We start from the raw sequence: 13,963 nt of genomic DNA on the forward strand, positions 1-13,963 counted from the left end.
TAAAACGTTGCAGTCTCCACTTAAGTCAGCCTCCTGATTGGCTTGTGACAGTTTCTTATCGCTTCTATTATTACAGCCCTATTAGCAAGGGCCTTTGCTGATTGGCTCATTTTCAAAGGAAGAAAGTATTCTAGTGCTGTATAAAACAATACTTGATACTTCACCCTTTATTGAAAATATATCATTGGAGTTATTCATATTTTATAATCACAAAAGATCTATTTATTGAATGTACATTATTAGGTCAGAATAGAAAATTTAGTGTTATTCAGTAGTTTAAAAATTACCTAATTTTTAAGTTGGTTAAATCTTACTAAAGCAAAAGAATGGTTACATTAACTGTATTAAAATTTCTAGAGAAAAAGTCCATTGTTTTTAAATCTTTCAGTCTCTTTCCTTTAAAATGACTGCATTGAACTTGATCAGTTGTTTCATGTATTAGATATAAGAAATTTAAAGTAGTTCAGAATATATAAAATGTCATGGCCGACGACTAAAGAAAGACCTTGGGCTTCCTTTCCTAGCATCACAGTTACTAAAAAAAGGATGCTTTTGTGCTGGAGAAGTCGGCACAGAGGTTAAAAGCCCTGTCTGTTCTTTCAGAGAACCTGGATTCAATTCCCAGACCCATATGGCGGCTCACAGCTGTCTGTATAGCTGGTTTTAGGGGATCCAACACACATATGCAAGCGAAACACTAATGCACACGAAATAAAAATAAAAAGCTTGAATATCATCCAGAAACCATTCCACAGTTGAAAAATTAATATATTAAAAAGTCAGGTTTGTTATACATGTATTTTTTTCATCTTTAACCTATTGTTATAATTTTCATAACTTTATGGAATTGTAATTGTTTTTTTAATGCAGGCATTAAGTTCAGAATTAGCCCAAGCGAGAGATGAAACCAAGAAGACACAGAATGATGTTCTCCATGCTGAGAACGTCAAGGCAGGCCGTGATAAGTACAAGACTCTGCGGCAGATTCGACAAGGCAACACCAAGCAGCGCATCGATGAGTTTGAAGCAATGTGAGAGCCGTTCTTGTGATCCATGTCCTCCCTGAGCTGAACCACAGCAGAGAAAAGCAGGCCTGTGCGGGTGCAGTGCGATGCATCCCGCCTTGCCAAAGCACTCAGACAGTTGACTGTGCTCACTAGCAGAACCCGAGGGGCGCGCTTCAGCATTAAGCAGCAGTGTGATGTCATGTGTGGTCACTTTTCTTTTGTCCAGGGAATGGATAATGGCATTCTGTCACCTTTTTGTACATTTTTCACTTTTTGTTTCCTCTTTCTCGGTTGACTATTAACACTAATGACCATGTCTGACAAATGTGTGTGTGCTTTGAGCACTGTGTACATTTTAGGATAATGGTGGACATTTCAGTGCATGTTTAGTTAATGAACTCCATTTTCTTTGCCCTTTCCATGTTGTAGGCTACATACATCTCCATGTTCATTCTCATGTTTTGTCAGTGTGGCCTTCTCATGCCTTGTCATGCTAGAGCTGTAATTCTGGTGTCACACAGATCACTTACTGGAGGTTTTTAAAATGAGATAGCGGGGCAAACAGACAGACATGAGGCTACATCACAAGGCAATTAGAAGGTTGGACAGCAGAGTATGCAGCGGTGGTTAATTATTACAGAGATCCCTTACCTGATTGAATGTTTGCTTTACTTAAGTACAGTCATCTCTGATAAGTTGAGTGATGGTGTCTCACATCCTGTAGTCCTCTGGTGGCTTTCCTTGCCTGTCACTTTAGAGACATAGCCACTAGGCAGTTTTTTCTAGGAAAATTATTGATGAAACACTGCCTGCAAGTACGTGATCTCTGAAAAAAATTCAAGTTTTGTTCTTAGGTTGATTAGAAACACAGATGTCCAACAGAAGATAACTGTTGATGATAGCTGATTCCGATTGTTGAAGGGGAAAAAACCAACCAAACCTTGGCCTTTCTGCAAGGGTGGCATATGGATCAGTTCCAAGAACATACTACTACCTCACTCCACACATGGTGACTGCTCACCCAGTCTGTGTGCTGCATGTCTGTTACCCATGGGCAGTCTCAATCATGTCTCTCATTGAATATAGGTTTGAGATTCCAGTGCTTATGTTCTAACTGCCTCTTTGTTGACTTGTGGGGCTCTGATTCGTGTTTAGATTGTATATTCTCACTGGTAAATGCTGTTCCCTGAGGGTGTTCTGTGTCTGAGGAAGTGACCCTTTGTGAGAAAGACATTGCCTTTGCAGCACGTGAAGCATTCCCACTCTTCATTCTTGATGGGATGGGTAACACCATTTTAGCATATTTGGTTTCTAAATCACTGCCTATTTTCTTTGCAATCTCTAAAAGCAAATTTTATTTCAATTATGTCTTACTGAAGAAGTCTTTTCCAGCTAGAAAGATGCTCTTACATTCTCTGATCATGAAGCCCCTGAATTTGAAGCTCCAGAAAGCCTTGTTTTCTCTGTGTGGTTCAGCTCCTTTCCATTTGGTATTATGCACTCAGACTTAACACTTACCGATTACAATTACATTTTATTAAGCAGTTTTCACGCACAGTAGATTCAACTTGGTTTTGTGCTTTTTTTTTTTTTAATTTTGATTTTTTTTGCTGACTTAAAAAGGATTAATTTGGGCAAACATTATAAAAAAGAAAGGGTTAATATATTTTTTGGACTCTGTAGGACAAAAGACAACTGGTTAACCTTGAAGTGACTGTTGTACAGTGGTTGTGCACATGCTTCAAAATCAGCGAGGGAATTGCCTTCCACATGTGAGAGGGAGAGACGGTCAGCCTTACCACTCAGACTTTGAAGTATGAGTGTTCACTTTTCCAAAGCATCAGAGTAATAGTCCTTATTGCTAAAAGAATCGACTTCCCTCGGGTTTTACTGTTTTCTTTTCTATTTGCATTGTGTACATTATCGCTGCACCAGTTGTTACAGTGTTGAGAGGCTACCAGTTATATTTGCTGTTAATAGTCTATTTGTAGGTTAGGATTAAAGTGGGTTTAGTCCATTTTTATAGCTATATGAATTTTTCTAAACAGGGACAGCCATTTGCAAAATGGGTTTTCATAGTGATCGAATCAGTTATAACGTTTATCATTAGCAGTTGAGAGCACATGTTCATATAGCAATGTGAAAACACACTAATGAGTATTTGGTAATTTCCCATTAGCATAATTTCATGTTGTACAAGTAAATTACAATTACATCTCTAATTTTGGATAATATTCATTGGTTAACAATAAAGTGACAAAAGCTCATGTCTTTGAGGTCCACTGTTGTTATTTAACATGGTTTTCTCACACAGCCCTTGAACTTGTCATTTGAGCCGTGAACTATGTGATGTCTTTAGGGACAAAGCTTGAATGCTCACAAGTGTGCTCTTTATCCCCTCCTCTTACTGTGGAGGTCACAGTGACTCACATCTCTGCCACCCCGGGATTTGGAATTCAGGCACTGCTTTATTTTTCTCCATCCAGATTCTTCTTCCCAGGGAAGGAAGGCAGGGTTTCACTCTTGATTCCTCCCACTGTTAAATCTCTGGTGCGCTCTACTTTATGCTGGGTGCCTTTATTCAGACAATAGTCTTATGAAAGCTGTGTCAGAGCAGGTGCCATAAATGTAGAATTGCCTTTTAGATAGTCTCTCACTAATACTTAGCATATATTCATAAATAAAAAAGTAATGGCTCTCATCTAGAACACTTTAAAAGCCAACAACTGTTCTTTCTCTCTCCAGGAGTAGGCAGTGATTTCACTGATCTTGAAAAGCAATGACTTTTTTTTTTTTTAATTTAATCTTTTTTTTATGCTCCAAATTTTATTCCCCTCCCGGTCCACCCTCTGACTATTCCACATCCTGTGCCTTCTCCCAACCCCCACTGCTTCCCCCTCTCTTCATGAGGATGTTCCCACTCAACCAGACCTCCCCACTCCCTGGGGCCTCCAGTCTCTTGAGGGTTAGGTGCATCTTCTCCTACTGAATCCAGATCCGGGAGTCCTCTACAATATGTTTTGGGGGTCCTCATATCAGCTGATGTGTGCTGCCTGGTTGGTGGTCCAGTGTCTGAGAGATCTCGAGGATCCAGGTTAGTGGAGACTGCTGGTCCTCCTACTGGGTCACCCTCCTCTTCAGCTTCCTCCAGCTTTTCCCTAATTCAACCAGAAGGGTCAGCAGCTTCTGTTCATTGGTTGTGTGTAAATATCTGTATCTGCTGCTTTCAGCTGCTTGTTGGGTCTTTCAGAGGGCAGTCATGATAGGCCCCTTTTTGTGAGTGCTCCATAGCCTTAGGCCTTGAGACCTCCCCTTGAGCTAGAACCCACTTTGGGCCTGTTCCTGGACCTCCTTTTCCTCAGGCTCCTCTCCATTTTTATCTGCAGTCCTTTCAGAAAAGGAACAGTTAAGGGTCAGAGTTTTTGACTGTGGTATGGCAACTCCATTCCTCCACTTGATGACTTGTCTTTCTGCTGGAGGTGGGCTCTACAAGTTCCCTCTCCCCACTGTAGGGCATTTCATCTAAGGTCCCTCCCTTTGAGTCCTGAGAGTCTCTCACCTCCCAGGTACCTGGTATATTCTTGAGGGTCCCTCCAACCTCCTATCTCCCGAGGACGCCTGTTTCTATTCTTTCTGCTGGCTCTCGGCTTCAATCATTTTCCTCCACCCCATACCTTATCATGTTCCCCTCTTTCCCTTCCTGTCCTCTCTTACCCAAGACCCTCCCTTCCTCCCTCCTGTGATAAGCAAAGACATTTTTATAGAATGTTTTACTTACTCTTTTTTTTTAATTTTAGAGAACCTTTTTTAGAACTAGAATTACTGTTTTTAAGCTTGACACATTATTGGAAATTTTACTATACATAGAACAGTGGCTGTCGTAGTTTAGAGCAACTTCTATTTTTTACCTTAAAGATCTGGAATGTTTTAAGAAACAAAAAGATGAACATCAAATCTACACCTATATGTACCCAATGAAATCTCATCTTTTAAATATTAAAACTTGAAGTAACATATAAGGGGTTATTAAATTTGCATTAATTTGCTAACTGACCAATGAGGCAGTTGTGTCAGATAGAGTGATGGTCTCCTCAAACGCCCAAAGCCATGTGTGGCATCTACACTCCTGTAATCCCAGAATTCAGGAGGGGAAGGCAGGAGAATGTGAAGGTCATCCTTGGGTCCACTCTTGTTGAAGGCCAGTCTAGGCTAACTGCAGCCCTGTCCGTTCATCCTGCTAAGTAAAACACCAGGAGCACCACCTCCCACCCCCCAGCCCCGGCTGTGCTTCCTACATAGTAGAATAGCTATGATGTGCAAGCTTACCATTTCCAACCTTGGTTTTCCAGTTAAATACTATTAACTCCTACTATTTTTCCTGAGTAGACTTACTATCTCTTAATGATGAGCCCATCTTTGAGGAATTTAAGGACTGCCATTTCCTAATGGGAAAGGCTGTGACCCCTGCTCTGTCTCCAGCACTTTCTGTTGTATGAACCAGATGTCCTGACTCAAGCTTATAAGCCATAAGCAAGACATTTTCTTCTTAGAAACACTCCCTTGAGGGGGGGCGAGGTGTTCATGCTCACGCACTGCCTTAAGCACTGAAATATTTACTTTATCTCATAGAACTTCATAGCCCAACTAAGAAAGCCTATTAGGTCACCTTTGTGTCTTGTCTACGGAGCTCCTGAGCACACAGTGGTTCTGCATTCTTAGTAACCTTCATTTAATCAAAGTTATTTTTTAATTAATTGCCTGCTACATTTGAGGACTTTTGAAGCAAGATAAGAGTGACCATGGCCTTCAAGTATTAATTTATCTTAGCTTTTACATCAGTTTGCGTTTCTTGGTCACAGTATCAGTTGGCTTTTAAAATGCCAGTACCTTGTAGTTGCTCTCTTATTTTTGCATGCCTAGGTTCTTCCCTGCTTATAGCTAACGGGTTACTCCAGTCTTTGAAGTTCCCCTTTATTTCCATATCTTAATTGTCCATTTTGATTTTGTCACTTGGATTCTATTTTGATATCTACGCATGTCATCAGATTTGTTCCTAGAGACTGATGGTACTGGCCTAGCCTTTCCTCTTACAGCCAATGCCTAGTAGCAGACATGTGGTAAGGACTTGAGATGCTCAGATGATTTGGAAACATCCCTGACTACATGTGGATTCTTTTCACACCGTCAAAATACATATAACCTTTTCCTGTTCTCAATTTGCGTGTTATCTTAGACCTAGAAATACATGCATTTCTTAGAATCCCAAGGCAGTCTCCCTCTCCCCCACTCCTATCCGTACTACAGAACCTGTGAAACTGAGATGTAGCATTGAGTCTTCTATGTTACTGCTCCATTAGTACAGTCATTTAAGTGCTAACGATATTGGCTGAAAGGTGGTAGAGATACCTAGACATAGTGGCCGAGACCATGAGTACTGGGTATGGGTCCCAGGGATGCTTGTTCTCTGATAACTTACAGTGTCCACTTCATGGGCATTAAACACTGGTTACTAAAGAGATCCTAAGAGAAGAAGCTCCAGGTTTTAACTTAAGATTCAAACCCAGCTGATAACCCTGTCAAATGGCGTAGCCAGCAGCATGTGGGTTAGACAAGAGTTTAATGGAGTTAGAGTTTTCGGTTGAGTATGGGTTGGATTCGTGTTAAACCTTGTGTAAGGTGAAGCGAGTGGTTTTACTCATCTCAAGGGCACAGTGTTAGATCGCCAGATTGCCACTGTTGTACGTCCACCGCCAGCCTCTGTCTGCAGAATGTCATCCATGCTGAAGCCGTACCCACTCAGTGACAGCTCTTCTTAGTTCTTGGTAGCTACTGTTGGCCTTTTCTGTCTGAATTGTGGGGTTTCTAGGCACCTTATCAAAGTAAACCATACATATTTGTCCATTTGTGTCTGGCATACTTCGTGCATTTCACCTCACGTGATATTTATGTTTTACGGTGTTTTATTTCTTGTTGAGGTTGAATAAAGGTCCCACATTTTATCCATTTACTGGTCAGTTGGCATTTGAGTATTGTCCACGTTTTTATCATTACACTAACCATATTATTTCCATATTTTTACTAATGGCGCTGAGAACTTTGGTATGAAAATATCATATTCCGTAAATGGAATTGCTGAATCAGATGGTAATTCTATGATTAGCTTTTTTTTTTTTAAAACTCTCGTACTACTATCTTTTCATAAAGAAGGAACAGAGATGTAGAATTCTTGTTTATTAAGACAGGCTCTCCCTTGTACTCAATGTCAATATTCCTGCTTCAGCCTCCTCTGAAGTGCTGGGATTACGGGCTACTGTATGCTTGACTTAGGAAGGGCAGGCTTTGGTGAAGACCTCACTAAAGAAAGGCAAGATGGGAGCCAGTCTGTAGACTTGAGAATCGAGTGGGAAATGTGAGTCACCACATACTGACTGGAGGACGAGAGCCAGGAAGGACGCTGCCAGGATACATGCGTGCAACTGGGAAACGTGCCAGGGTACGTTAGTTTGATTCAAGGACGACTGGTGGCTTTGATAACTAATGTTGCAATGTGCTCCACAATGAAAAAGTACAGAGGTTAAAGAAAGCCTGGAGTTGGCGTTCAGCAGTTAGCCAGCAGGAAGACTGTGTAGCGATACTCTTTTCTTCTGCTTCTTTTCTGAATGACCTGTTTGGGGACTCATAGGACCTTTTTCTGACTGTGTTGACTTTTTGTGGGAGGATGCCTGGTGAACTACAGTTAGAGATTCTGGGTCCTGATTCAAGTCTTAACAGTATGCTGTGTCATGATTCTGACTACTGTGTTCATAGTTTTGAGTCAGATCGCCTTGTCAGAGCACTTGTCAGAAATGGATAATTTTGACTTCAGATGTGTTTTTAAAAACTACCGGCTAATGTTGGCTAATATCCATGCACTTTTCAATTCTTCTGTGTAGTTGAAAAGCTGTTACCTCAATCTGGTGCCTATTAAAGAAATTCTGTGCTCCCAGAGGACCCTGATGATCTCATGACTGGAAGGCGTTCCTTGAACAGGTTTCTAGGGACTAGAGAGCCAGCTTCTGTGGGTCACTGTGAAGATCCTCGTCATTAAGATGTGACACAGTGGTGATTATTTCAGAGGGCACTGCTATAGTTATTTACTAGCTGCAGTGTCTTTGGGCAATCAATTCTGGAAATTTCTATAAGCACAAGAGATCAAAGAAACTATATATGCAAATCTATCAAGGTCCAGATAGACTGAGAGACAACAGGCTGCTGCTGCCTGTTCTTATTGAAGCATTCCAGGCTAAGGTTCAGAAGGCAGCGTGTGACCCAGGAAAGTCATGTGGGGAAGTAGGTTGGATGGGCAGTTTAGGCTGCTGATGGAATCCAGGGGAAATGCTAGAAGAAAATGGGGTTAGGCAGAACCGTGCGGAGCAGCAACACAGCTGCCAAGCAGAGGAACATGGAGAGGGAAGAGCTCAAACCCTGCAGAAGATTGACTCCCCTTCAAGCTCCAGGGCCCCAGGACAGGGCGCTGTCACCGGTTGTCACGCTGGCATGGGAGACAGTTGGCTGGTGGAAGGTGTTTCTCATAAAGCTCTGTGATCCTCAAGTCTCAAAGAGCAGGGGAGTGTGCGCTCTAACCGTCCTGGGTCTCTCCCAGGGCCTAAAGCTGACACTGCAGCATGAACTCCATCCACCTGGCACTTCCTGCCCAAACCCACAGGCTTATCGCCAGCAAAGTGGTGATCACCATGGAGTAATTATTCTCCATGTGGCACTTAAATGATTCTGTTACTTCATAATCTTGTTGGGAACACTTACTAATGACAAGGCCTGGAGGATTCACAGATGAGCTAAGAGTGCAGGCAGGAGGAAGCGGAAGAGTAGAGATCAGTGGCAAGCAGTCAGACACGTTCAGTCTCCCGCTGATGTCCGCTAGACTAGATGTCAGTGTGGTCACCCCCGACCCTCTGCCCTTAGACAAAGCCACACTAGCAGACATGGAGAGCCGCTCTCCATGGCAGTTTGCACAGAGGCGGCAGTGTGGCACTTGTGGGTAGCTACATGCTGGGACCAAGGGCATCAGCTCTGTGGGCAGGGATTGAATTTAGGGACAGAAGCCTGCTCTGGAGCTGGGTAAAGGGTAGAGCTGAGTAGAGCTGAGCTGCCTTGGGTGGGTCAGGATTAGTCAAGGTGGAAGATTAAAATCTATTGAACTGCTGCTGAAGGTCTTTGGTGGGGAGAGAACTTGCATGCATTCGTTCAAATATTTCAGTGCTGAGAACCTTCCAGACACCATATACTAGCCATTCAGGACATCATCGTGACATAAGCCCTTGCCCTAATGACCTCACTTTCTGGAGGAAAAGCAAAGGGCATTATTAAGCAAAATTAAGGTGCTGCACATTTCAGTACTAGGTTTAATTGCGTGACATGGCCCACATTCAACAATCATTGTCCTATTTTCTTTCCACTTAACCCATGACAGGTGGTATGTAAGATGTCACTTGAAGGGAGAGAAATATCCTTCCCTCTCCTTCACTTAAGTCAGGGCGGTAGGTGCTCTGGGCCTAGCCAGAACTCTAGTCAGGAACTCTGGGAACACACATGTTTCTGCAGACACAGGAGCCCTACCAAAAGGCAGTGCCTTCTTATCTTCCCAGATAAGTCAGAAAGACATCTAGAAACAGTAGCTAGGATCAGAGGGAAAACAGGGAGGGAGGCCTTGGGAAGTGAGGTACACAGGCTCACCTCAGGTAATCTGCATGTCTGGAGAAGAATGCTAAGCTGATTCTCAGAACTGGGGGTGATTATTTCAATAAAATAGTAGATGCTCCCAGAATGTGTGAAATTGGCCTCTTGTTTCACAACTGAAGAAGCTTATCAAGCCAAGCACAATCTACCTGCTTACCCAAAGGATCCCATTGGACAGCAGATTCAGTCTTTGCTGCAAGCTTCCTGGAAGAGAGAATAGCACACGGAAGGCCTTTAGGCAAAAAAGGGCTGGTCTGGCTTCAGGAAAAGAAGGGAAGGGTTATGACCGATGGCTGAACAAAGTCAGAGGAGACTGGTGTAATAAGTTGGAAAGGGACCAGACCATGTCTTTCCTAGTTCCCAGGGTTTAGGCCACATTTACACCGAGCAGTTTTGCCTTGGAGACGGCATGATTCCCAGAGTTAGGTGCAAAGTGTTTCAGTAGAAGTTTGAGGGACAGAAGGTGAAGGTACGCTAGGTCAGAGGTACAAGTGGTATTGGCCCAGTAATTAGCTATGCACAGGGATGTGCCTGCCTGGAGAAAGGGCACCTCTGCCTTATCCACAGAAATGTGTCAGGAAGGCTGCAGGCGGATTGAAGGTAGGTGAGTTACTCAGTACTGTGTAGTTTGTCCAAAGACAACAGCCATCATGGCAGAGTCTACATTGAACTTTGGTTTGTGCTGCAGTGGGAACTGTACTTGTCCAGATCTATATGTCTATGTGTTCTGTATATGTCACGATGCTTGAATGCCCTTGTGGGCTGGTCTTGTCTGCACACACTGAGTGAGTAACCGTCAGAGGCCAGGCTGAACCCTCCATTCAAAAGTAACAGAGTGGCAGTGACTGAAAATGAGAACCATCAATGGTCGACGAGGCTCCTGCTGCTGCTTCAAGATGAGGTGAATGTGGCTTCGATGCAAACTGAGATAGGTGACTGGCCCTTGCATGGGGAGAGAATGCGTCTTTTCATTGCCTGTTAAAGCTCCCCAACTCAGAAAGAGGCAAATGCTCCCAAGAGGTGAAGAGCCATAGTCAACGAATGGCTGTCGAGAGCAGGAGACTCATTCTCTTCCAAGGATGAGCCCTCTGATGGGTTATCCTCCCAAGGTCGGCCTAAACATACACACAGGAGCAACACTAAGTGCGCTTGGCAAACTGTGTATGTACACGTGTGCACATATGGAGCAGTAATTAAAGAGGAGGCCATGAGCTTGAGGGAGTGGGCAGGACACAGGAAGAAGCTGGCAGGAGACGATGGGAATGATGGATGCAGATTCAGCACTTCCGTATGAAATTCTTTTTAAACGTATGTCTATAGAGAGTGCAGGAACGAAGGGGGAGATAAAAACAGGCTCATGCCGATCCCTACTAGGTGTTGAGTAAAGTGTTTCAGGACTCAGCAGGAATTGGGGCCTAAGGACTAAAATCAGGCTGGAGAGAATGCAAGAGGTCGTCACATTGGAGGGAAGGTTGAGGGAGGAAGGAAGCCCTGGGGGAAGGGGGCTGCCTGAAGTGTGACATCATAGGGGAGGAAGGAAGCCCGGCAGGGGTATGGGGGTGTGTGTGTGTAGGATCTTGCAGCCTGAGGAGTGAGGTCAGCTGTGGCTTGAACAGTACAGTAGTTCCCTGTAGCTGTGAACTAGAAGGCCGTGTGTAACAAGAATATTAAGTGAACTCTCAGAACTGAGTGTGATTATAAAGTCAGTTGTCAATAAAGTCAGTTGTCCGTGCCTTAGTCAGATATTTGAAAAGAAAAAAAAAAAACCCAACATAGTAACATTTTACAGATGTTCTGTGTCTCCAGGTAAACATGGATCTAATTTACCTTTATGTCTCTTTTAAACTGTAGCATTTTTACTTGGGGGAATTAGGATGAAAACTCCACTGTTAAGAGAGAATCACTAGAGATGCATTGAGGTTCGTAGGTGCAGGTTATCGAACCAGAGCAAGGGTTGACAAATGACCTTTTGTGTGAGACAAGGGCTCACTGTGTAGCCTAGGCTGGGCTTGAACTCTTGCTTTGCTTTCCTGAGTGCTAGGATTACACAGATGTGAGCTACCACACATGGTGTGGCCAGAAATTGTAAGGTTTTGCCTTCATGAGCCAGTTAATTACTGTCCTGCGTGTGGCCAATAGCTAGCATGTATGGGAGCAGGCCTAGGTTTTAGCATGCCTTCATTTATAGGTATATTTCATTTTTTTTTATTTTTAAATCTTTAGGAAGGCTTTAGATTTGTAAGCAATGGGAAAAAAAGCTTAGGTCATGGTTAGAACCAAAACTGTTGGGAAGACAAATTAGATTTGCTTACTCCACAGGCCGGTTCTCTGGGTTCAAGAATCTGTAGCGATGCAGATGGCTCCCACCTTATCCAACACTTGGGAGTGGGAGGTTGGAAGAGCTCCTTAATCTGAGGCTAGTTTTTACATAACAAATTTATATAATAAATTCTCGGCTTGCCAAGGCTAATAGTGAGACCCTGCACTTATAGACAAGGCCACAGATGGTGAGTGTCGTGGACTTCTCAGCTGTCGCCACTGTTGATAGGGTCACAGTGGGGGTTTACTTGGCTGTAGTGAAGGCCAGGGCCTGCCCTTGGAAGACCTTCTAGCACCGGCTTTGAGGGTCTGACAGACATGGCCCTTGCTAAGCAATCTGATTCTTCTACTACGTCTTCCTGCCCCGATTGTAGCATGGTCCACACTACTGGTGAGGCTTCTCACTGCGATTTACATCTGGCTTCTTAAAGTTTTTATTCCCAGCACCATTTAAGTTGGGCTCTCTTCAGTAATTCTCTTTTTGTCTCCTATTTTCATATCCTGGGTTAACTTCCTTGTCACCCCCCTTTCTTATCCCTCCCTCCCTCCCTCCCTCCCTCCCTCCCTCCTTCCTTCCTTCCTTCCTTCCTTCCTTCCTTCCTTCCTTCCTTCCCTCTTTATGGCTATCGTGTCTTGAGTAACCTGAACACAGTAATATCATTCTTTTGAATTCTTTGTATGGTAGTCCTTCTGGTCATTTTTGTTAGGTGGCATTATTATGGGATTAGAGACTTGTTCGGGAGGCATGATGTCTTGTATTTTCTTATCTTTGCTTCTACACTGCACACCTGGACTAGTTTGCTGGCTAATGTCCTCCCTGTTTCTTTCAGGGGAGGTGATTTACAATGTCCAGGAGAGGACTAAGTCAGAGTAGGGTTGAAAGCACCCCCTCCCCTGTGTGGCTGGTGCAGGATGTCCTGGAGTGACCTGGGTAGCCTCTAAGAAGGTGAGGTAGGGTCCTCTACTCCTGCAGGAGCCTGTGCATGCTGGGAGCAAAATTCCTGGGAGCTGCAGGTGGGCTTGGTGGCGGAGGCCATGGCCGGCAGCTGATGCATGGTTCCCAGGCAGTGTGGATGGACACAGGTGGGTGCCAGGTCCCTTCCTTGCCACAGAGGGCTTCTGGTTGCCACTGCTGTTCCCTCTTCCATATCCCACTATGATTGATGCTCTAGTAACCAATATGGCCATCATTGGTCAGTGCTACTCTGCTTTAGTTTAACAGGTCTTCATCCCTGATGTAGCTTGCTTCTGAAGTTTCTTCTCCTCATTCTGATAAGAAATCCCTGTCAGATCCAGCTCTTTTGTGTAAATCTTGGAATTAGTTTTTTGTTTGTTTGTCTGGTTGGTTCATTCTTTGTTTTGTTTTTTAAAAGTGAAAAAGGTCCTGATGAGAAATGTTTGAATAGGCTAGTCTGGAAGAAATGACATCAGTATAATATTAAAGACTCCTAGAAACAGTATCATCATCTCAGTGTACTGGCTTCCTTCATCACATGCTTAGGTAAAGTTGCTTAAGTTGTTGGAAGGATGTGTATCTTTTGTTGGGTTTATTATTGATAGTCTTATCTCACAGTCTCTTAAGGGCTGTGACTGAAAGTCTGGCTCGGGTGGAGAAATGAAACTAGTTTTTGCCTGCTAGCCTTGAGAACATTCCCTGAATTCCTATTTTTGTTTTTGTTTTTGTTTTTGTTTTTGCTTTTTAATGTTTTAGAAGTTCTTCGGGGCATTCTGTTCTGCGGTGCTGACAGTTTTCAGTCTTCCCAGCACTCCCCATTTCTACTCTACTGCTTGGTGGATGGGTTTTCCAATGCAGTGCTGAGTGCTGGTGGTCTCTGTTTCTCTTGAGGTCAAGGTTTCTAACATACCAGACTGTGTCCTGGGGTTGGGGACATGACCTTTAC

General features: G+C 43.5%; 1 protein-coding gene across 12 annotated transcripts in view; it reads left to right on the forward strand.

The window, feature by feature from the left end:
• Positions 1-13,963, forward strand: part of Rdx (radixin) — a 72,469-nt gene that overhangs the window by 39,480 nt on the left and 19,026 nt on the right. For 11 of the 12 annotated variants that reach the window (XR_010053960.1, XR_010053962.1, XR_005487816.2 and 8 more), the window contains exon 14: positions 871-1,031. Coding sequence is in view for 8 of the 12 variants with exons in the window: in XM_063265453.1 (XP_063121523.1) it covers positions 871-1,031 (161 nt within the window). In the remaining 4 variants the exon portion in view is untranslated. Of the gene's footprint in view, positions 1-870; positions 3,275-13,963 lie in introns of those variants that run through there. The other variant, NM_001005889.2, reaches the window with a different exon arrangement.

Source organism: Rattus norvegicus, chromosome 8 (genome assembly GCF_036323735.1).
Source record: "Rattus norvegicus strain BN/NHsdMcwi chromosome 8, GRCr8, whole genome shotgun sequence".
Taxonomy (NCBI): Eukaryota; Metazoa; Chordata; class Mammalia; order Rodentia; family Muridae; genus Rattus; species Rattus norvegicus.